This window comes from Lepisosteus oculatus, chromosome 2 (genome assembly GCF_040954835.1).
Source record: "Lepisosteus oculatus isolate fLepOcu1 chromosome 2, fLepOcu1.hap2, whole genome shotgun sequence".
Classification (NCBI taxonomy): domain Eukaryota; kingdom Metazoa; phylum Chordata; class Actinopteri; order Semionotiformes; family Lepisosteidae; genus Lepisosteus; species Lepisosteus oculatus.
The window spans coordinates 72,921,264-72,945,882 of record NC_090697.1 but is presented as its reverse complement, the minus strand read 5'-3'; the positions used below and the strand labels follow the sequence as shown (position 1 = coordinate 72,945,882).

General features: G+C 40.9%; 1 protein-coding gene across 4 annotated transcripts in view; it reads left to right on the top strand.

Annotated features, from left to right (window-relative positions):
- Positions 1-21,274, top strand: part of pdlim2 (PDZ and LIM domain 2 (mystique)) — a 67,087-nt gene extending 45,813 nt beyond the window's left edge. For all 4 annotated transcript variants that reach the window (XM_069183116.1, XM_015340717.2, XM_015340725.2 and 1 more), the window contains 4 exons: positions 8,242-8,354; positions 14,482-14,621; positions 14,939-15,050; positions 16,562-21,274. In XM_069183116.1, the coding sequence (XP_069039217.1) occupies positions 8,242-8,354; positions 14,482-14,621; positions 14,939-15,050; positions 16,562-16,754 (558 nt within the window). In that variant the 3' untranslated portion in view covers positions 16,755-21,274. The remainder of the gene's footprint in view (positions 1-8,241; positions 8,355-14,481; positions 14,622-14,938; positions 15,051-16,561) is intronic.
- Positions 21,275-24,619: the final 3,345 nt, after the last annotated feature.

Here is a 24,619-nt window from a genome sequence, read left to right as displayed (position 1 = left end):
GTCTCTTGATTCATATAGGCTCCACACGCTATGTGGTAAAATAGTGAGCTTGCTGCCACTGGGCGGGGTTTTTACTGTAATGTCATGTCTGTGTATGAAGGGGAGTGGGGGGAGAGCACATTTATCTGCTAAAATAAGCTGCTGTGATATTTGTCTGCTTAAATTGCCCGTTTGTTCTGTGCTCTGGAAAAAATAGCGCATTAGGATTAATACTGTATACAGGTCTTTCTCTGTATCTTTATAAGAGTTCCTCAGGAACTCTGCTCTAACTTTTTGGGAGATACAGACCTAGATGTGGCCATCTATGATCTGCAAGAGCTACAGGTTCTTCATATTACTTTGACTTGCGTCCAACTGTGTGGGTCTGTCAGTCCAGCAGTCCACCTGTAGTATTATAGCTGGTATAGGCAAGGGTTAGCCACTACCGAGTTTGAGACCTAGTGAAAATGTTTAAATTGATAGAAATATTTTCACCTTAATTTTAACTTGTCATGGCAAAGATGCAGACTGCTGAGTCGGTTACATTATGGGAATCCAAGAGACTTTACAAGGAAAAAAATGACTGTTTTCAAGTATCCTTCTCCTACAGTATATGATGTGCTTTATTGAGAAACCATATGAATACCCCTTTTGAAAGAATACAATTCTATTTCAAGGGAAAATTTTCCCTCCAGTTATCAATGTAGTGTGGATAAAGGAATAAGTGTCTGCTTGATCAGGTGAAGAACTGACCTTTTTCAAAACTTTTTTTTATCTCCAACTGTGTATATATATGCCTTAACAAGAGATCACATAGTGCATTTTCTTGGCAGTGGAATTCCTTGTGCATTTGAGATTGCAGATTGTCTGATGACCCGAGGTTGTTTGGAGATGTGATTACAGTTTGGATGAAGCCTTAATCATAGCTTCCTCAGTGCACCAGCCAGAGGAATGAGGAATAATTGGATGCTGTTTTTTTTTTTTCATGCACTACATTCCCTGAGTGTCATTCTGTTCCAACACAAACAGGCTGTGAGATTTTGCTGGCCTTCAATGACGGCACTTCAGTGTGTCCTGGTGTTAGTGGCCGCTGTCCCCAGGGTAGGCAGGCTGTTTATGCGTCTGGAGGAGGGGCGGGGGCCGGAGCTGGAAAGTTTAGGGAGCCCAGTTTTCTATAAAAGATTAGGAATGGTGAAATGATTGCGGTTGGCAAAGCTGAACCTTCTAAGGCCACTGCAACTGAACCAGCATCCTTAAACCTGGTTGATGGGGGCAAATTGTGCTAAGTGGTCTAATGCAGCAATCATGGCCTTGATTATCATAGTATGCCGTATAGATGCTTCACAACATAATAAACAAGAATAAGAATGAAGTGTGAAGAAGCAGAAGTAAAAAAAAAACATTAACAGAATTTAAGATTGTCTATAGACCTAGTGCTTTTAAGGCATTGGGAGTTGAATCGGCAGCCCCTGTTGCCATTATTGCAGCGGGCTGGTATCTGAGGAGTCTGGGGTAGCTAGGCTGGTGAGTAACTTCAAGATCCTCTCTGGATTTCCCAGGTAGCCACTGCAGGCGTGTATAGCTCAGCCCCGTGTTTACTAATGTAGAACATTAGTGTTGGACTAGCAAGGTTTTGCTATGTTTTAATGGAGTATCCATACTGACTAGAGAGCATCTATTAATTAGATACTTTACTTCGGGTGCTTGTAGTCAAGGGTTAATAGGAACTACTAGAAACAGGGAATAGGTTTCTCATCCTAGCGTCTCCAAGAAAGAATAAAATGATCCCAATTAAGCGTAATGTTTCAGGGGGAATAAATATTCAGTGAAATTGTAACAAGGGGGTTGCTCCAAAATTCCTCAAAACTTTTGTTGGGAATCTTGGTCTAGCCAAACATTGGCAATTGAACCCAATGCTGCCCTGAAATGTGTTCAAAAGGTCCTCAATTGAAACCTGATGGTGGGCCTGGATTCAGAAGACTCTGGCAAACCCACTGACAACATTCCAGGCCATCACTTTTTACAGGCTCCACGATCTTTTATGGAGACGCTGTTGTTTCTCTCAGGCCAGGCTGTACAAAACATAGCCCCTGAATTCTGTGCTGACTCTTCAGAAGACTCTGGACCACACTGCACATAGACTAGGAGGTCTTGTAGTTGTGCTTGAATCCCTCCTGTGCAGGAGGGATATTGGTCTAATTAAATGATAATTCAGTTGATTTTACCCTCTTCCTGAGGTCCTGTGTTGCTGAGGTCTGTTGCCCTTAAGGTCCGCATTTGAGGAGCTCTAACCCTTAATCCCCATTTAAAACTGTTTGACATGGGATTCTGAGCTAGTCCCTGAAGCAAGCCAAGGAACTGAATAATAAAGATATTAAATCGTTTTTAATATTCTAGGTCAAGTCCATGCTTCCATGAGAACAAAATAGAATATCACGAATCGGTTACTGTACAAAAGCACGGCTGATCCTTTTACAATAAGGCAAATAAAAAAAAAACACAAATTGAAGAGTTGCATAACTTTTTGGATTAAATCTTAAAAAAAAAAAGGCTGTAGTACATATTCCAACATGGTTCAATTAGGAAGAGTGTCAAAGAGAAAAAGCAGTGGATAAAACACACAATTTGTGTGCTTTGCTGAGCTATTGCAATAAAGTGAGTTTGATTGCTAGAAACGGCTGGCTCAGCAATTACACACCATACACTTGACAATGCTGGATGCTGCCCTAAGGAAACTACAAAAAAAATAACAGTACAATGTTTTACTCAGAGCCCAGTTTACTACAGACTGAGACTGAACTCGTTAAAGCTGTTTGGCATAGAAACAGCAGGCATTATCTAATTTTTTCCTATGCAAACATTTTTATATCGGCGATCTTTCATTTAATAACCCTCAGGTTAAAAAAATAATGCAACTATCAGAGAGATTTATTTTTTTGGCTGCAATATACAATGTGTTGCCTCGTTTATGAAAAGGGATGCAGTATGCCTATGGACAAAATGTTAAATAGTTTTGGATAACTAATTGCAGTGTACTTGGGCTAAAAGTTTGTTTTGCACTGGAAAAGGTTTTGAAAGCTGTCTGTTTAATGAGACATTCACTTTCTATTACCTAATCATTTCATAGTTTCATATTTAAAAAAAAAGCACTTATGTCTCTTTATCAGAGGGTATTTGCAAACCTGGTTTACCTCCTCAGCAGAAGATGTGCACGCATTCTCACAGGCTGCTGATGAGCTGTGCCACACCGCACCACTCTCTTACCAAGGGACCTCTGCGTCACACACAGGAAGTCATGGGTGCTGTCTCTGTCAGGCTCTTCCTGTGGCTTTATGTGTAAGATCAGTTGGGGTGAGTTTGTCTGTGCTCGCTAAGGCCGAAATGCCATGGGTATTCCCAGCTCTGCCTATGGTTGAACTGGCACTTGGCAAAAATGTCTGACCTTTATCCGGTTAAGGAGGCCAAAGGAACATGTTTAAAACAGCCTACAAGAGCAAATAAAAAGAGGCCACTCATCCAGTCTAGCCCGATACCAAAGAAAGGTAGGTCTTTTATTGCCAGAATACTGTATATTCAGTGGTCTTGGAGACTGTCCTTGGTGCAATGCTGTTTTCCTTCCTGGCAATCCCGCTGAGTGAAACTGCACAGGAAAAACCGCCACTGCTTTGCCCAACACCCTGAAGGCCATCTGTGAACCTCTGTGAGCTTTGAAGTCTTTTCAGAAGCTGTTCCTAGTGGACTAGGAAATGAACATGGTCCATAACAATCCGGAGAGACCACAAAATAAAATCAAATAGCATCTCATGGCCTATGATCACGAATGATAAAACTAACCCTATAGCACAACAAATCAAGACAAGTCAAATTAATTTGTGGTTTTGTTTCATTCTGATCCTGGGCATAATGAAGCAATAAAAAGATATGGGCGGGCACTAAACAGGAATAAAGAAAAAAAATAAATACCAAAAATATCTGTTTTACTTCAATAAAATCGCCAGCAAGAAGGCAGCAGTTCTCGTTGAAGGGACCGTAGGTCATTTTAGACCGGTTAACTGCCTGTCTGCTGTGGTGAGTGAGGGAATGAAGCTTGTGTAATAGGACGCTGCAGTGTAGTGTGTCTGCCCTGCTACCAAACCACATGAGGGACCAGCCTGCTCACTGCAGCCCTCCTGGGTCAAGGCTCTGAGGGAGTCGGAGTGGGACAGGGGCCTGCTGGTCCTGTGCAGGTTGCTTGAGAAACCGCAAGCTGCTGGAGAGCTCAGGGGTTCTGTTTGTGTTTGTTGGGCTTGTAGGGTTAGCATTTCAAGCCATGGAATCTGCATAAAAGGTATTTTCCAGGCAGGTTTATCCACATTTAAAAAGAGAGACCAGAATCCCTCGTTTTCCTTGTCAGACCAGCACCGAAACGCTTCAGGTCATCTGCATCTGTTCCGCTTTCACTTCTGATCTTGCATCTTATCCATTTTCACTTTTAATCAGTGAGCCATGTTGCAGAACACTGGGTGATTGTAGGTACCAGGAATTATAATGAGAAGTTAAAGACGAGTGAATTACGGTGCAGTAAGCTGATCACTAATGCAGTTCAACCAAAACGCCAGTCAGAGCTTTGTAATGATTTCTTAAGACAAAAAGTGCATGGGTAACAGTATTGCTTTATGTATCTTATGGCTTGGCCTTATTCTTTTTACATTTTTGAACCAGGGCCTTGGTCATTCTGCTCGATCCAGGAGAATGCAAGAGTGCTGTATGTGATGTTATTACCGTACCAAGTTCAGTGGGAAAAATCCATAGATATGACCTGAAGGGTATTAGGGTTGTAGGGTGAAGGGTAGGATGGGCATGTTGGACAATGGAACAATAGGTTTATTCCATGCTGAAAAGAGGACAGAAAACGCAACGTTCCGGCTGTGAAGCCTTCTTCAGGTGTGACAATGTTGGACAGTTGTCGTTAATCCTTCTCACATGTGATTGGAATTAATTAGCTGGGGGATGCTAATGATGTACAGACTATTGGCTTTTTCTTTAGAGATTTTATCTTTCTGACCTAAGAAGAATGTCTTTTGAGTACCTTCAATTAGTTTCACACTTACAGAGGTGTGAAAAAGTGTTAAAATACCCCTGCAATTTGAGTCATTATTTTATGATGTATTAGTTAACTTTTCTGTTGCATGTACATACTGTACATACATACAGACTCAACCCATGCTACCTTAGAAACCTGGATAACAGTTGAAATGGGCTCGTCCCTAAATTGTGTGAAATGATCACCCTCTTGTGTTCGAAAGAAGGATGGCATCTTCATGAAACATTAAGGTTAGACTAAACCTCATTTGTCATTTAAATTGTGACTCTTCATCAGTGCCTAAATGTTACATGTAAAACGTTTTGACAAAGAATCCTAATGTTCATTATTAAAGCGATATCCAAGCCCTGAGGGTCAGTTATCTGGGTAGGTATTATATAATTGGTAAACCCACAGAGTAGGAATATCTTACAGTGCTTTTGTAGTGTTGCAAAATGGTGCAATCAACATGTAACAAACTCTATTACTTTATTATACAGTATGTCTTCTGTGTCAGTGATGAGATGGTTGCAACAGTGAATTTTCTGCTGATAATACAGCACTAGGGCAACTGCAGTTAATATGCTTTATTATAGCCAGCAGCCATATCACCCTGCAGCTCGCAACTGGCAACCCAGTGAAGTTCAGCAGGTTTGAGCCTGGTCAGTACCTGGATGGGAGACCTCCTGGGAAACACCAGGAGGGTGCGCACTCTGCTGTCCATGCGGGTCCTAATGCCCCAGTATAGTGATGGGGCCACTATACTGTAAACAGGTGCCATCCTTCACATGAGACATAAAACTGAGGTTCTGACCACAGAGAGTCATTAAAAATCCCAGGGTGTTTCTCAAAAAGCGTGAGGGTGTAACCCTGGTGTCCTGGCCATTAGCCCTTACCAATCATGGCCTCCTAATAACCCCATCTCTGAATTGGCTTCATTACTCTGCTCTCCTCCCCACTGATAGCCGATGTGTGGTGACCGTTCTGGCGCACTATGGCTGCCGTCGCATCATCCAGGTGGGGCTGCACACTGGTGGTGGGGGAGGGGAGTCCCCATTGCCTGTAAAGCACTTTGAGTGAAGTGTAATATATCACTATATCAGTGTAAGCAATTATTATATTAAAAGAAGACTGTAGTTTGAATATCCAGTAATTGAGAATTCTGCCTTCATTGTGTTGTTAATGCTATAGAACAGGAGTTAACACAGGTTAACATATGTTGAACTTGGTTTTGAATATCGAAACATTTGACAGCGCATGATTTGATTTGCTTCTAGGATTCCATTACGGTCTACTTGTTAAAAGAAAAATGCATCAGTGATGAATAAAGCCAACCATTATGGCTGTCTGAGCATACTCATGATCTTATGGCTGCATCAAGTGCGACCTGTATCGGAGAAATTCTAAAGCTATAGGATTGTTCTCTTTGTGTCCTGAATAAAGAGCAGTGTGCAAATACAGGACTACAGCATTTGAAGAGCTGTCTGCACCTCCTGCTGGAGGAGGAGAACTTCTCATTGAGCCTTAGGTGTGGAGTCAGTTTTGCAGTGGAAGTCAAGCCTCACTCTTGCGGGAGAGACTCCTTTCATATGCGTACCCAGGCAGCCTGTGCAGGTGAGGGTGAGTTCTCTCACCACTCCTTCAATCCGTATAACAGCCCTCAGGGACTTGGAACGAAAAGCAATGCTTTTGGAAACTTAATTTGACATTCGTGACTGAAGTGGCCCGGCCCGTGTTTTTTTTAATGAATTGGAAAGCTTGACTCCAACAGGTGAGCCTCTTTCTCACAGGTAGCAGATACCGGGCCAGCCCTACCCGCCCGTGAAGGGTTTCTGTTCAGTAGTGGCTGTCCTGGTGCACTGAGACTAAGTTTCTTCATATCAGTTGCCCTTCATATCCCACATGAGTGATTCATTCCCAAATGCTTCATAGAATGTAATCTTCTGTATAACTTGGGAAACAGTAGCATATACATAGTGTGCTGTGAACTGAACTTGGTACTGTTCCTGCCTGTCACAATGGTTACCAGTTACTCAAAAGGTTGATCTAATGTCATTGTCTTGATAATCTATGAAAGTGATGTTGCACATTAACATCATTTTCAAACTTAATCGATCCTCTGAAAAATGTCCAGCTTTTACATCTGTACAATATACAGTATGTTTAAAAGAAAAGGATAACTTTGTAAATTGATAGGGTTTGGAAGCAACCTGGATAGGATGGAGGAAGATGAGGAATGGGTCGTACTGCAGGTCATAGGTATCAGGGTGGAGACGGCTGGAATGTCAGGAACAAGTGTGTACAGAAGTGGGAATGTTTTTTTACATGTCCTTATTTACTGCTGAAATAAGAAGAATGTGTTATATAAAAAAAAGGCACCATTGAACATTTGAATTCCTAATTGAGGCTGTAATGCTTTTTAAACGATCATTCGTTTGTTATAAATGTAAGATTTCTTGGGATAGATTCTCTGATGGACAGCAGGACAGTGTAAGATAATTCATCTGAAAAGCCTGTAAGAGAAGACTTTGTGTAACATTGTTTTCCCCTTTTGTATACTCTGTCCTAGTAGTAGTAACTATTAACTTTAAGTACTGTAGCCATTTTCCTTTGTCCTGGAGTTATTAGTTAGCGTCTAAAAAGAAGCAGTAAGAAAGTATCATCACAGTTAGTCACTGGAAAGCACACCTTTAAAGAAATAGAAGAAAAGGGAACAGTTGGGTAAACTCCTTTCTGCTGTGAGGTACTGTACTATTGTTGTGAGGTAGATGGTTTCTGTGGGAGTTTCTTTCTTTTATATGACTCAATGTATAAATTAGGCAACACTAAATTCCTGAGATTAAAAAAAACTTAGTTATTTCTGACTCACAGTATGTTGTAGCAATAGCAAAATACCATTAGAAGAGGTCAAACCTGTTTTCTGAGCTTTTCTGTATTTTCTTGAAACTCCATCTGCAGCAGCTGAAGCTATTGAAAGAGTCTGTTTGTTTGTTTTTTAATCTCTCCTTAGGGGTGAAAATAATCATCATAACTTTCTGGCGTGGAAATATTGACCACCAGCATATTAGTCAGAAATCTTTGCTTCCTGGGGCGTGTGTGATGCTCTGAGTATAATGAGGTGCCCCCTTTTGCTGGAGGCCGCTGTGCGGAGCGAGTCTTCTGTGGCAGTGCTGCTGCTGATGTGGACACCTGTGTTTCAGGAGTTCGTCCCAGACGTCCGGAGTAATTCCTTGTCCCGGACGCCCACCCCTCCAGGCCGTTACTCCCCACAAAGCCCCAGGGAAAGGGAGCCTCCGCTTTCCCCCCGCCGCAGGTAAGAGCCAAGGGCTTTAAAACATCCTTCATCCTTTTTCTAAACCATGGACGGGACACCAGCCTGTCACAGGGCAGACAGGGGCAAAGACCCACAGCAGGGCCAATTTTCCCAGAAGCCAGTCGACCTACCAGTATGTCCCTGGTCATTCATGAGAACGAAATCCGCATGAGCACGGGGCGAACACGCAGAGTCCACGCAGATAGCACCACAGGAAGTGACCTCGGGGCCCCAGCACCGTGAGCCAGCAGTGTTAACCACTGTCCCATCATGCCACCGGTTTCAAAACAACCATCCTACACATAGATTCTAGACAAAGAGCTATTAGGGAGTGGGATTTACTGGACCCAAAGAGACAACCGTTTCGGAATCGGATGCTTCTATTCAGAGTGTCTGGACACCATTTAGTCTTACAGCAAGCTCTAACAGCAGCTTGGGCATAATCCAAGGATACCCCCTTCCTGCTGGCTCTGTGTCACTCCATGGTGCAGTGCCACCTGGGGGGTGGGGGGTGATGTTTACCCCCTAAGAGATGGCAGCTGTGAAGCATTGCTGAAGAAGTGGAAGGGTTAAAGCGTTTCTCAGGAAAAGGCCTAATGGAAGGCACATGGCCTCAGCTCCCACATCTCGAGCCGTGCATTCCTTTTCCTTGACTTGTCTGCTCCGAGGGGCTGGGGAGGAGAGCAGCTGCGACAGGCCGGCCTCCCGGCGTTCCTCCAGACGCGGCCCAGCCCGCCGTCCTGTCCCGGGAGAGCAGCCGGACAGCGGCGGCCGTGTGGGGGAAACGCCTTTTCCTCTTCTTTCGTTTCTTCCTGCTTTCAAATCCTGCTGTGTTCCACACGATTACGACAGTTTCGTTACAAGCGGTTGAGGCTCCATTTATGGAACGTTGAATCCATTTCAGATCCTATCCAAATCGGTGCAGTGCAGGAGACTTCAAGTGTCTTGCCTTATTTTGAGGAGAAGAATGTAAATGCCCAATACAAAAACCATTTCTATTTTTTCAAAGATAAATACATTGCAGTTTTTAAAAAGGTAGCTTTTCTGATTTAAACCATAAGGACTGATTTAAAACCTGTTAAAAGGCCCTGCTTTTGGAAACATAAATACTACTACAACGCTAGTGAATAAGAAGTTACATTATGACTTCTCTTTCCATTCACTACACTGTGGATGCTCAGAATTATTTATTAATGCCGTCCCACTTTATAACTCAGCTTTAAACCTGTCTGTATAAGGTCCTGCGTTTTGAATTTTTGTTTTCCATCCCTGCAACAATCAACAACAGCAGCAAAAAATAGCACATAATTTGAGTTTGAGGGAATCCTGGGTATCTGTGTCTGGCTATGCCAACGAGGGCGAGAGGCAGTGACGAGCTGTGCTTTCTGTAGCTGAAATGTGAGTGAAGCAAAGAAATATTACATCAGACCTACACTGTCACACCTTCACCTAGCCCCCCATTGTAGGAATGTGTCCCAGTCATAACATTCTCCCACCCATCTGTTCACCATTTCTGAATGTTGACTAACCAAAGAACAAACACTCCCGAGCAGTGTTTGCACGGTGGATCAGTGATTCTTCACTTCCCTGTCTCTGCTGTGCATCACCTGGCCACCTTCGTCACACTAGCAAACTTGAACCACAGTGCAAGTGGTCCCTGTTGGGATCTCCTTTCAGTGACTCTTTCATTTCCCTTCTTAATCCCATCACGCCCCTCACCCCCTACTTACCTTCATAGGCCCTGCCTCCACGGCAGCTGCAAAACGGGGTTCACTCCCTCCCTGTCCAATCGCAGGCCACCTCCCATCCCGCCCCTCTTCTCCCTTCAGCCAATGACATGCCGACTGAGGGCACACCTTTGAGCCAGACTCTTTCCCTTGACTGGGACAGAGCAGAGGTGTGTGTCTGTGTGTGTGCACGCCACACTGCTCCAGAGCTGACTACAGAAGTTACCCTAGAGCAGGCAGCTCACAGGCAGTTGAGCTAACAGCACAGGAATTTTCTTCTTTGTTCTCGGCTCAGGCTTAGCGGTGAGTCTTTGGGGCTTTGATTTTTATTTGGGGGATGGGGGGCACTTTCTACATAGTCTTTCTGCTGGAAGATGTATAGTTAAATTTCAACATCATAACACAGGCTGGTAATCTGAATTCTACCAATGTAACATGAGAGGTGCTTTTCTTAAAGGTCTGTTATTTTTCTTTTGGGGGATTTTTGAAAAACATAGCTGCACTTCCCACATTTGTACAGTGTACATGAATATAGTGATTTTAAAAATGCACCAAATATCTGTGTAACTATTTCAAAATACCTCACAAGCAGCTGTGCAGCTTTAAGTATACAAGCACCTTTTGTAAAGCTGAGACTTTGTCATGTTGTCGAGTCACAGAAATTTGCTTGGAACTCTGCAAGAGAATTTTGTAATGATAGTTTCCAATATTTTGTTTAAAAACCAAGATTCTGAAATAAAACCTAGCTGTTCACCTCATACCAATCTGTGGTTTTCCACACAAGTGTGATTCTATTTTATAGATACTCAATTAGCTTCTCTTCTACTCATTTTGGAATTGAAAACTGATACTCAGCTGTGTTTCCAAAGTGACCTGAGGGAAAAGCATACACACCCACACATACATGCATACAAAATACATGTTAGCAAGAATGATTCTCTTTTCACAGTCCTCTACAGAAGGGAAATGTTGGGGCTTTGGAACCTGTAGGAAGACCTCCATCATTGCACTCCAGTCCTGCAGGTCCTGTTGGGTCTGGAGATGTGGAAAATGAAACTATACAATCTCAATTTGCTAGTAGTGTACTTACCTCTGGCACCATTTGGCCAGCAAGGTCCTGGCTGTGGGTAGTGCCAACCAATGTGGATACTTTGTTTCAAGACTTATGTTTTCAAATGAAAAAATTAAATTACTACAAAAAATAGCAAAGTGTGATATTTTTTGGGGTTCTTTTGTTGCCAAGCCTTCAGCAAACCTGGATGCTTTTTTTTTTCTTTCAGACTTGGTATTTGAAGTACATTTGCACGAACAGATGTGTGACAATCTTTGAATATCTCAGCTGCCTATATTTGTGCAGCGTATTTCAGAAAGGTATTGAATCCTTAACATACTACAGAACCAGATGCTAGAGATCTGGTGAACACCTGGTGCTATGGCTATTTATTTGCATGTGGACTTTGCTAGAAGATGTCTGCAGCCTTTTCATTTTCTGTTAATGATTCCCAGTATATCCGTCTGTCATATTGCTGTTTTATAGATTTACAGTTCAGCACTTTTCTCCACAGATATTGAACAAAGGTTAAGATCTTCACTGATTAATACATTGGTCTTTGAGTTACCAGCTGTGGAAAACCAGACTTGCTCTTAAGAGTAAAGATTAAACAACTGGGTACTTGTATGACTTTGCCTCATATCCACTCTACTAATTTTTCTCTCTAATAATTGTCTGTGAAAATGTAGCTGATCAAAGGAAATGCAGAGTATCTTTGCCTTGTTCTTGTTTTTCTTGCTTGTTTATTGGCTGGATCTGTAAGGATGGTATTTATTTCACCTCGGGGTGTTCACATTAGCTTACTTTTCTAAAAATACATATCCTGATTTAACTGCAGGTCATGATCTGTAAAAATACAAATCGTGATCTGAAGTTGCTAACATATTCTTGTTAGCAAGTAAATGGAATTTTTGGTCTGCAAGACCCAGCTGGTAGTCTGTAACAAGACCTTTAACATTCCAGTTAATCACAACAGAGCGACTGAATTAAAGACAAGTCACTCTAAAACCCATTAGCAGGGTTTCAGGATTTGAAATAAGATTTCCTAACTTTTCTGGGTTTTTTTTCTGACTGATCAGAAGCATGATAAATATCAATTGTAAGTGAAAGCAGCACATGAATGCACAAACTGGACCATTCATAGTGGGAGAATTTTTTTTGGTATGAAGGTCATGGACCTCTATTGATGATTGGGCATCAATTCCATTAGCTTAAATAGAGTAGCTAAGAGCTGCTCAATGCATCAGTAATATAGTTTCAAACAACAGGAGGTAAAACGGTATCCCAAACAAGAAACTCTGAATGAGGCAGCATGAACTTCCTAGAGATTCCCAGGATTTTCTTTTTGCAATCGCCATTTTCAAGCAAGCACTGTCCCCAACACGTTTGGCACTTACGCTTTCCAAATGATGATAGGTTTCTGGAAGTTGGCAGGTTGTACAGAGGAGCCAGGAGTACATGTGGTAGCGATCAGTTTACGTCACTTCTGTAGGTCTGGGAGCTGACTGGCTTGTAGGCATTTCGCACTCCATTAACAACCGTTTCCCAAACACCACCGCAATGTTTTTAGACTGCAGCGAAGTGAGATGCAGGATATTGTCTGCTAAGTGTTGTCCCAGCCCTCCAATTACAATTGGGCATTGTGTGTAACGTTTCATTAGATTTGAGTTTGTTAGTTTCTACTATTGCTTTTCTTTAAATAACTTCTTTTGTGTTCATGCACGTTTGGAGTGCGCAATTCTTGGTCATCCTACTGCGGCAGTGCTCATTTCCATGAGGATTGGATATCGGCAGGTGTGATCTGGCTTTTTTGTGCTCATATGGAATTGTATTCATGGCTCAGATCTCCCTCTGCTGCATAGGTAGTTACCGGTTTGTTCAAATTTGGGGTGGGGGCAATCTTTTTCCAACTTACTCATCAATATCTGTACTTCTTTACTTATTTCTGGTGTACTGTATATGATCTCATTAAATTGGCAATTGTCATCCCTTTGGTAGAAATATTTTTCTCATTTGTTACAGCCTAATAACATAATAATAGAACATTGTGAATTAACTGTGGTAAGAGCTCAAGGGATTGGGTTTAGAAAAGTCTAGCAGCATCATTTTACATTTTGCAGATTTTTAGATTCCCAATGATACAATTACTGTGTCTGACTGACCGACATCTACAGAGTTGGAACCACACCTGTTTTTCAAGTGCAAATTCAGGTCCAGCCCTTATCTGGCTCTGTTGTTGTTGTAGAACTGGTTTGAGGGTGATGGGGGTGCAAGAAGCCTGAGACAGCAGCCCTGACCCAGGCAAGCAGTGGATTGGTCCAGTGAGAACAGGTGTCTTGCAAACATTTCAGAGAATCAAACGCAACTGGTTTTGCCTAGAGAAACCTGAAAACAAAAGTCATTCCAGATGATTGCCTACCTGAAAACAAAAGTCATTCCAGATGATTGCCTGGCTTACACAAGAAGAAAGGAAGTGCAGCAAGTTTCATCATTTTAATTCCTGTTTCTCTCATATAATTCCCAACATCCCACATGAGTAAAGAAGTTATCTGGAGTGTGCTTTCAAACAGCGCATGCACCAGAAGTGCTCTGCAAGCAGTATCTTAATCTTGGAAACTTGCTGTGGATAAATTGTCAGCAACTTTACTCTAAAGTACTTTGACGTTGTTTTTCTTAGTCTTTGGGAGAGATTGTATGGCCTATTCATAATAAACGCAATGCAGGAAGCACAGTGAAGATTTGAAAAGAAGATTGGCGAAAACATTGTTCATTACACATACTCCATCTCGGAGTTCATTACAACCAGAAGTGTTTGAATAGAAATGAAACACATGTAGGTTGAGGTCCTGTTGATAAGAAAACGCATCTGTTTTTGAATGGCAATTGTGGGATACAGAGATACTATCTTTTCAGCTTCCGCATTTGTGGAATGTTTCACAAGTTGAACATTTTTTGTTAATCAGTTTAATACCCACACGTACATTCCTGGAAAGCAGAATATCTGTTATGCATCAGTCCAGCAACATCTTAAAGCAGTCAACCATGTAGCCCTAGGTGAACCAGCAATCATGCAGAACCTACTCTAAAACAACCTGGGCTCTTCTGCCTGATGGAGTCCCACCATAATTCTCCAGAGGGGAAGAGATGGAAAATCTGCTGGATCACTATTGACATAAAGGTTATTAAAGCAGCCGTGATGGTGGCTTTGGTATAATTTGTATGGGATATTCCTGCAATCCCAGAGACGGCATCCTCAACTCGGGATGCATCCGATGGAAATGTTCTATTCGCCACACCTGGTTTTGGGTCCGCTCAGGCTGGAGTAACACTGTGGCTTTGCCGTTGGCAGCTCGGACGCCGGCATGCAGCGCTTTGACCGGGATTCAGAGGTCTACAAGATGATCCAGGAGAACAAGGAGTCCCGATCGGCACCTCGCCAGTCCAGCACCTTCCGACTGCTGCAGGAGGTCCTGGAGGCGGATGAGAAAGGTACTGCAGCACCTCCGTGAGCACCTAGGATGGGGGCGAGGACGGGGTCATCCGTCCATCTTCACTGTTCTGCAGAAATCTTTGTCCATTTCTTTTGATACAGTACCTTATAGATATTTTCGAAGGGGGTGTCGCACTTATGCACACTTATACTGTAGGATATAGACCGCCCCCCCCCCCGTAAGTGTTATTTTAACTTAAGAATACATGAATATACATCCTACAACGCAGTAAGGATGCAGATTGTGTACCTCCTTGTGAAACGCCTCTCTGCTGGGTTCTGACGACCTGCTCTTTGTGTGTTGTTGGGTTGCCAGAGGCCGCTCTGCGTTTCCCGGGAAAGCTGTCTCCGAACGCTCCGAAGCCAAGCTCGTCTGTGGCCGGCGTTCAGAAGTTCCACACCTGTGAGAAGTGTGGCACCAGCATTGTGTAAGATCTCGAGACCGCTGCCTTATCACGCACCCAGTGCAGTAGAATCAGCTACACTCTTACCACATAGCTGCTTTCGAGAAAATACAGAGGTGCGGTACTTCATCATGTGTTGTTGTAGCTGTTTAACATGGCAATAACTTATTTATTTAGAAATTAGCCAATATAGCTGGTTTAAGCATTGTACTTATTTTGGGAACTTCAGAATGGTCAGTAAATGAGGCCAATCAGTACAGGCTGAGCTGTAATGGCAGGTTCAAGCCTGGTTTATGTCACTCGCCGGTGGTGACTGGGTTCCTCAATCAGCAGCATTGAGAACAGAGCGAAGTTAGTCACCCAGGGCTCTCAGGTCTCAGGCTCCGCTGTGTCCTCGAGGACAAATACTGTACAGGCATGCGGTACTGTAAGTGAAGGGACGAGAGGCTGTGTTGGAACATGAGAGGTGGGAGGAGTTCACAGCTGTGTGCCGAGACATCCTAGAGCCAGCTGGCTGCTCCAGATCAGGAGTGTATACAAGGAATAATTAGCAAGTCGCCATTTAAAAAAAAAAAACCCATACATAAAGTTGGACTCATTTTCGCTCCATGAGCTCACATGGAGTTTATACAAAATAGTGTGCCTGCACAAAACCTAAACTCAGAATGGGTTCAAGAAGTGTTTTAGTGTTGAAAAACATTCCTCATAAGAAATTATCCAGAAGATCCTAGTCTGCAGTTTTGTCAGCTTCACGTCAGCTGCTTTAAGGAGTCAGGCAGAATTCAGATTATATAGTATGTCTGGGAGGTTCCTCTCTGGCTGATATCATTCATACCTGGTAAAGAACCATATTTTTCCAAATCCTGGTGTGATGGAAACACTTGTAATGGTCATTTCTCCATCAGCTGGGAGTGACATCAGATGGACAGCTGACTCAGTGACTCCCCTAATCAAAATTACACCAAGAGAGTGTGGTGGAGCAATAATTTAGTAGCTTATCACGAACAACAGGGATAAAAATTAGTTACTTAAACAGCTGTAATGTATTTTTCAGAATCCTCCTTGCTCTTAAACTTCTTTCACAGTCACATACAGTATACAGTATTATGAGGCTACTTATAACACTATTACCAGATTGGTTTAAAGAAATGTGACTGTTCTGTTTACAGCTACTGATTACAGACCATGCTAAGGAGTGCAGAAAGTATAAATAAACACAAAACAAGCACGCTTTAAAAAAGTATTTTAATGGGTTTGCCTGCGTGCTGAGCCAAGTGTGAAAAGATGCTTTTATATTTTCACTGAAAGTTCTTTATGTGGCTTAGCTTCAAAGTGTAATTTTAGTTTTGGATTTTATCAGGTGGTTTTGTAAACTTCTGTACTACAGGTTCACATGTTATGCTCATTTTTTCAGTGAATGTGAAAGTGAAAGTGTTTAAATGAATGAGCAACAGCGATTCCATATACAGCATATGTTCCGTTTCTGTGTTGTGTGGTCTGACTAGACTGAGCAATATTGTACTGGTTGTCTGCAGGACGCAGGCTGTCCGCATCATGGAAGACCGGTATCGGCACCCGGAATGCTACACCTGCACACAATGCTGCCTTAACCTGAAGATGCGCGGGCATTTTTGGGTGGGCGATGAGATGTTTTGTGAGAAGCACGCCAAGGAACGGTACCAAGGGCCTGGCAGTACCCATGTCCCCATGGTCTCCCCTCACCACTAGAGATGAACCCAGCAGGACACTCGTGACAGACTGTGGGCAGTTAGGCTAGGGGGCATAGGCTTAATTCCAGAGGATGTGCCATTGGTGTAACATTATTAGGTATTTTGTTTTCTGTTTACAGTCAGTCTTACCTGCCTTTTAACTTGTAGGGAGCTGTCAACACAAGTGAGAGTTCTCCAAGATAGAACAGGCTCAGTCTTCCTCTGTCGATTCAGCAACCTTGGAACAACTGGTGTCTCAGAAATACGCCCTCCACTTAAGTCAATCATGCATTCATGTCCGTTACCCCACCTGGCCAGGAATTTTTGTATTTATTATCCGTTAAATGGAAGGAATTCCTAAATGTTCAACTAAACAAGGGCTACATCATCTCATCACTAAGGATGTCATGTCATCTCTGAATGACAAATTTCTTCCACTCCCTTTAGATAATGAAATAATAATCAAGCACTTTATGCTGTTTCATGCACCACTGAATTGGGTGGCCCTGGGGTGACAACCAACAGTAATCAACTTGATTTCAGTAGATAGGGGTGGAAGTGCTCAGTCGATTAAAATTAAGGAACTGAGACTTATTTTTTGTGAGGCAGCAAGAACAGTATCAACAATAAAATAATTTGATATTCCAAAGAAACATATATGAATATATGTAGAAAAGAGTTTTGAGAATGCTAAAACCGTAGAGTTGAATTTGCAGCTCCTTTTAGAAGAAAATGTTATTACCGTGATTTTCATCCAGGAAATGCCGGTAGGTACTTATATACTTTTCTGGTGAACACATTAACATCTTATTTGGTTTCAGGTAACTTATGCAAAATGCAAGTTAACACAAAGGGTCTTGTGAGTTATGTCCCCAAAATTAAATCATAAGTAATTTTGTTTTCACATTTTTCTTAGCACTGCTTTTGTGCAACCTAGAGTTTGATTCTCTCACAGGGATGCTTGGTACCATTTGTTCTGGGGGAGGGGGGTTCTTCCCATATGGAGTTGCTTCATGTATTAGTCCAGGGGTGGCCATCTTAGTAGGTCACCTTTCATTATTTGTTTATTAAGTCTTAAAATGTTACTGCTAGTACAGGAATGGACATCGTGGGTCCTGGATAGTTTATATACTGCAGCTAATTGAGTTCTGGTCAAACCTGCGTCCCCTGTCACTCTTTCAGTCCTAAGAGATCTTTTCCAAATCTTTTTTATGTCCTAATTGCAACAAAAGTCTCTAATCGGTTTACCAAATAGTGTTAGTTTAAATGAGAGTATTTTTACCAGGACTTCTAAATGACTTTATCTGAATAATTTTGTCCACTTTAAACAGGTATTTTATGTAAGGTTGAGCTGCAGTATATTAATAATTCTGGACCACTTATAGCTGTCCTGTACCAAAAGTAACATTTTTCTGCATGTCTCTTTAATCTGTTTTTTCTTATTTATCTAGAAAATACTGCTCTTTAACAAATCCTACTCTAGATGTGAATGCCAGAGTGACTTGCGAGTGTTTTTCACTGTGGCCTTGGTCAAAGCGTAGGAAGGAATAAAAAATTAATTTAAAGGCTTCACAAATATTTACTGTGACATCATATCCAAATTTGTAACAAACATCTTTATCTGCTAGAGATCTTCAATGATGGGGGGAAAAATACTTCAGTCAAGAAGAAGACTGAAATATTGATGGAATGAGTACATGTATAATGCTTCATAAAATTTCAGATATTTAAATATGCGCATGTGTAAATCTCTTTCCTGTAAATTTTGTGCACTTTGCGTCATACGTAACTTTTTAGTTATCCATGTTTTCTGCTCTGTGGAGGTAGGATTGTGCTACATTTTCACTGTGTATACACAATGAAGTGCCGGTCAAGATTCCATCCTCTCATTCAGTTTTTAGAGATTTTTTAAAAATCTTTTTTTGATGGAATAATGAGTTACCATTGAAAATAACAGTCCAAGTAGCAGGACAGTAAAATAGCAGGGTGTATAAATATTGGAAGGTGAACTATGCTGATATAATCTGATTCTTTAAGAAAGCAATAGAAACTAAGATTTTTCTATGCAAAAAAAGTCTATTTAAAATACAACTTTCAACTTGTTTGAAGGATATTTTGCCAGATTTAATTTCTATGCCTTTTAAATATATATATATTTGTAAGAGAAGGGAATATATCAAATACTTTTGCAAATTGTTACATGTATATATTTATATTTTCTTCAGGACTTCAAAACATGTATTTAAAAGAAAAAAGTTACGCGACAGAATTTTCGAGCGTCTGTGCCTTTTCTTTGTTGTAAAATTAAATTGTTTTCATGATCGAGGTCTCTTTTTTTTCCCCACTAAGCTGGTTGGCTTCATTATAAGAAGGCTTTTTTTATTAAATCGTTTTTTTTTCTACAAAGTTCCACTGTACACAAATATAGAATACATCTGGGATAAATTGTGCTTTGAAAAGGAGTTGTTTCATGAACGGGTTATCCCTTTAGTACGTGGCTATTTTTTTTCCTGTAGATGCTACCTTTTGAAAATGTGACTGTTCTGTTGCATAACTTTTTAACATCCCTCTTGTTTATAATTCACACTGTATGGCTGTTTCAGCTATTAAGCCCCCTCAGCCTTCTTGATATGGTTTATGATGGGTGTGGGCAGTTTTGTCAGCTTGCTATGGTGCTTTGTGATAATATCAAAGCAAAAGGCAGTGACGACAGTGAGAATAATTGGATAATGATTTAAACATGTCGGAGCAGGGGAAAGAATGCTGAATTGCTGTAATAAAGAAAATAAAGAAAAGCACATCTGCATAAAGTGCATGGGGAAATTGCACTCTGAGTGCAAAATTACTAAAGTATTCTTCTAGATTATATGCAAGACTAATTGTTTTCTGTGTTAATGTTTGGTAATTTGCAGTCATTGAGTCTCATCTATATCCAAAATAAGTGAAAAATATTCATTTTGCTCCTGGCTTTCGGATGATTTATTGTTTAATTTACTTTATTACGTGTTGTAATAACATGGTACTCATGATCGTGATTTGCTGCCAGCATCTCGAGCCTTTTCCTAAAAATACTCATCGGGATGTCACATTTAACCACTGGAGAAAATAAAAGCACAACTCATAAATCTACTCTCTCATGACATTGCAGGACTGAAATACAGGTTAAACAGGCTCTGGGACTTATGATCAGCTTTACCTGTGAACCCGACTTGAGGAATTCATGAGTCAAAACAGTGCCTGCAATGTTGCATAAAAAGCAGCTCATAATTTTTTTTTCAGTATGAGTTATGCTTTTATCTGAGAAATTGACTCGGCTAATGCCAGGTTTTAAGGGTTGTCAAATTAAAAATAAACCAAAGTCAAAGCATTCTATTTACACTATGTATGAGGGCACATGTTCAAACATGAACACAACAGCAGAAGAGAGTATGAAGGATTGCAGATGACAGGTTTCCTTCTGTGTTCATTTGGTTGCTGATAGCTTCTTGATATAAGGATCTCATCCAAATGCTTTTTGAAGGATCCCAGCGACTTATTTTCAACAATGTGGCTGGGCTGTTTGTTCCAGCCACAAACTTCCCCATCAACATGACTGGTACTGGTTATCACGCGAGGCATGAACTGCAAGTGATTCATATATTCTCTTGACCATTCTTTAAGCCAGGGCTGTTGAACTTAGTTACCAGGAGGCTGCAGCGATTTTTTTTTTTTTTTTTTTTTTTTTTTGCTTCTTCTTATCTCCATGAACATAATTTGCTGCATTACTGGACCTGCACATTGAGTGACCTCAAGTTCTTTTAAAAAGTTGCATTAAGAATTGCTCCCGATTCATAGTACAATGGCTAAAAAGTTTTTACTTTCCTGGAAAGACCTTTTAATGGATGTTTTGCTGTTCAATCAAATACTTCTTCCGCCAGTTATTGAATTGAGAGCTTTGGCATCACAAACTAGACTTCATTGACTGCATGGACACCTCTCTCACAAAATATAGATCCTTAGTGATTCACAGCTATTGAGCACCACTGCTATAGGGATCACAAACCCTGTCCTACAGTACAGTGCATGTCCACATCTGAGTGGCAGAGTGTTCTTCGTGAAGTGACTAGATTACCGGAGTCTACTGAGTGTTGCACTGTGGCGATGTCTGCTGCCCATAACCTCTAGGAAAAAAGAAACCGGTAATATTTTGTGTGTTCATTTAAATTTTCTTTTGTATGTGATGCATTCATACATGTACTGACGTTCCTTGTAAGCTGTATTATGTGTAGGCTGTGTTTTCTAGTGCATGCTTCTTATTTCATTTCTCAGTCCAAGTTGATTTTGTGTAAAAAGATAGAAAGTAACAGGAGCCTGAAGTTGAGAGAGGGAAAGGTTTTAAGGTGCTTTGTCTTCAATAGTCCATGCTACCATGATCTCTCTGGCACAGTATTGCACAGGTCTGTGTATTAAGGGCTGTGTTCATTGCTTCTAATGTATCTCCTGCTAGAAAAATAATGTACGTCCATGTTGGAAATGAGATTAAAAGGGCTTTGTACTGTGTGCATTTTTTCTTTTCTTTTACCCATGAATGCATCAAATTAAAGGAGCTATGCCACTCTGAAGCCTGATTATGCTACAGACGTTAAGGGGAGCCTAGGCTGGTCAGTGCTATAGTTAAATTAAAGGTATCTGAGAAGATTACTGTTGCTGGTGGAGCAGTAGCTGACCCTCTACCCTTAAACATGCTTATGTTGAGTGAGGTTTTTTTAAATGAAATTAGTATTTAATTATGAATAACTTCCTATAGTACCATTAGAAACAACAGGTGTCTTAACCTAGTTGCTAAATTGTATTTCAGGCTTTTTAATCCATTTGACCAAACTCCAATTTAATTTTTCTTTAGTTTCATTTTAGCTGGCTGAGAATATTTTTCAGGTGTTGAGGATGGTGCCCCCTTAAACAAAGCTTTTGCATTAAGGTTGTAATTTTCACAACATTAAATCTGCCAACATCCTGGCAAAAGCCTGTAGTATTGAAGGGAGTAACTGGACTGCTTTTTGTCCTGTTGTAAAACACAACTTAAATATGAGCTTCTAAATGCATTGCTGATGTCTGTGTTTTTTCTGGTTCCAGACTTACTGTCTCTCACTGGCTGCACAGTGCGTTTCTGCCAAAGACTGGAGAAAAATATTGCACATCAAAGATGTTCCACATGTGTGTGTGATCCAGTGCACCGAACATCCCACCTGCACATTTGATTGACACTGTAGTGACGGGCAATTTTTGTGCATTATTAAACGTGTGATGAGAAGGCCCATAATCACAAACACTGCAGATGTCAGTATTGCTATAACTCACCGGTGATGGCAGGTCAACTCCAGAATCATCTGTTGTGTAACAAGCTCTGCAGACGTTTTCGGTCTAGATTTTGGGCAAACCCGCAGGGCAGATTGTGATCTATTGTCAAGTGCCAATTCTAGCAACTGTATATCTGTATTTTTACTGTACATAAATAGATAATTCCACTTTTTTCAGCGGTTTGCATATTTACATCAGATCAAAACCACTTATTAAATTGGAGTGCTTTCAAATCTGATGCCTTCTAGTGTCCCTTAGGGCTCTGTATTAAGCCCCTTATATTTGGTATTTGACTCCTCAGTTCAGTAATTTGCCATCACTGGGTTAGTTTTTATTGCTGTAATTTGACACAATGTGCAGGTATAATTGATTATTCTGATCAACCACACAGAACTGTCAAATTCCTTATTTAAGATTAAGCAGTCGATACAATCAAGCTGGTTGGTCCTCTTCACATTTAGCTAACTGACATGATTATGTGTAGGTCAGAAATTAGCCCTGCTACATCAATTTAAGACCTGTTCTTTCTGGCATGACTTTGTCTTTCGAGGCCCAAATGTTACAAAGGTGTAATTTGTTTTTCATCCATATTATTGCCTGTTTATTGCCTTGGTGGCTTTGATTGGTTATGGATTTAAATTGAGTCCTTTGACAGCACGGAAGATAAGACTGTATATGTGAACTATTCTAGATTTGACTGGCAGCCAGGGTAGTGAAGCCAAAACAGGTGTTATATGCTTATAGCCATCAGCAAAAGATGTTTGCATTAGTTCCTAATTAAGTAAAACCAAAAATAAACTGCCTTCCATAGACTGTCAGGGACTCCAGCACTTTAAAACCGTTTCAGTCTCATTTAACTACTCTTGTTTAATCTGGATTTTGCTTGAACTCTTTTCAGGCCTGTATTTTTATTTTACATCAGCTTTATGGCCTATACAGTGCCATGATTGTGTCATTTAGTGCTGTCTATAAAAATCTGATTATCTGCCTGATTTTTCAGTCTCATGTATGTTGTGCCTCAGGTAAAAATACTCATTAAAAAATCTGGACAGTTGTTGCAAATGCAAGCTATGATGTCTAAATTCACTGTATGTAGTCCAGGCACGACACCTTTTTCCTTATTTGTAACCAAATGTGCCATTTTGTACAAAGAATGTTGCAAGAATATTTTGTTTTGGAAACAGTTGTCCTTACATTAAATATATCACTGATGAACATAATTCAACGTCGAAGTCTGACATCTGCAGGAAATTATTGGGACCCCTAATCAAAATTGTCTTGAGGTCCAAGTAGATTTACAGACCGCATGTTTTAGCTTTTAGTGCAACTGCCACAAAATGTTCAAATCAAAACCATTTCAACTGCTGTTCACTCACCATGTTTTCCAATGTTTACATAACTAAGACCAGTGACGAGTATTAGTGTTGTAATGCTATGATCATTTTGAGAGCAGTATGCTTTTTCCTGTCATAAACTTAAGAGGTGTATAGTTCACAGCATTAGTGGAAATCTGGTTTTGTATTGGTTCACTGCTACGAATGGGCCTAATGATGGGTATGCAGTAATTGTGCTATGCCTGAAAGATGGTTTTTAAGCAGCTGGTAAATGCAAACTAGGTCAGTAAATAGTTTTAATAGAATTCTAATGTTTGCATTTCCTTCCTCATTGCGTCCTATGTTCTGTGCAGCACCTGCTGCTGTTACTTAGCGCTCAATAAATATAGGGCAGATGAGATCTGTCTTATTTCTGTCAGAACAAAATTACCTGTATTCCCAGTTACCACTTGGTGTTCTTGCTCTACAGCAACTCTGATCTAACTCAGGATCTGGTTGGGCGTTTGTGTAGCTGCTGTTAAAAAAAAAATAGCTGTCACTGCATTGGCAGAGCCGCCACTCCTGGCATCACCAGATCCTGGCATATCTTAATATGGGTAGAGCTTTCAACAGTTAGGATCCATGGTGCCAGTGGGGGGATACTGAAGGCTGGAGTTAATGGGCATGCGTTGTAGCTGGGATGGTTTTCTTGTTGAACTTTATATTTAAAAAAAAATCCTAAATTACTCTAGTTAATCCCCTCTGGCCCCAGCCCTTCTCCTAATTTTATTTTTTTCTCTTATCCCCGAGAGCTGAGGCACTGTCCAACAGTGGGCTTCAATGCTGTAATACTCAGGTGTTGTTTATACTTTCCGCCACATGAGGTCCACCTCTCCTAAGTTAACGCTTTTGAAAATAAACTGGATTAATCGCTAAGAATTCTATTGGTTCAGCCTGTTCCAGTGTGCCCATCTCATTAGATCAATATTAAGTAAAGAAGATCACTTATTTCCACCAAGCACAACTTTAGATCACAAAAGGCCAATAATAAAGAGAAGAAGCATATTTTTTAGTGCCTTTCCCAATCCAATAAATCAGAAAAGCACAATGTGGTTTCTAAGTTATTTTCTAACATCCAGGGAAGACCTATGTATGTGTAATATATACTGTAAGAAGAAGAAAGCATCCCCAAGCACTTTGCATATTGAAAGGTACCCATTTGATCTACTTTGAA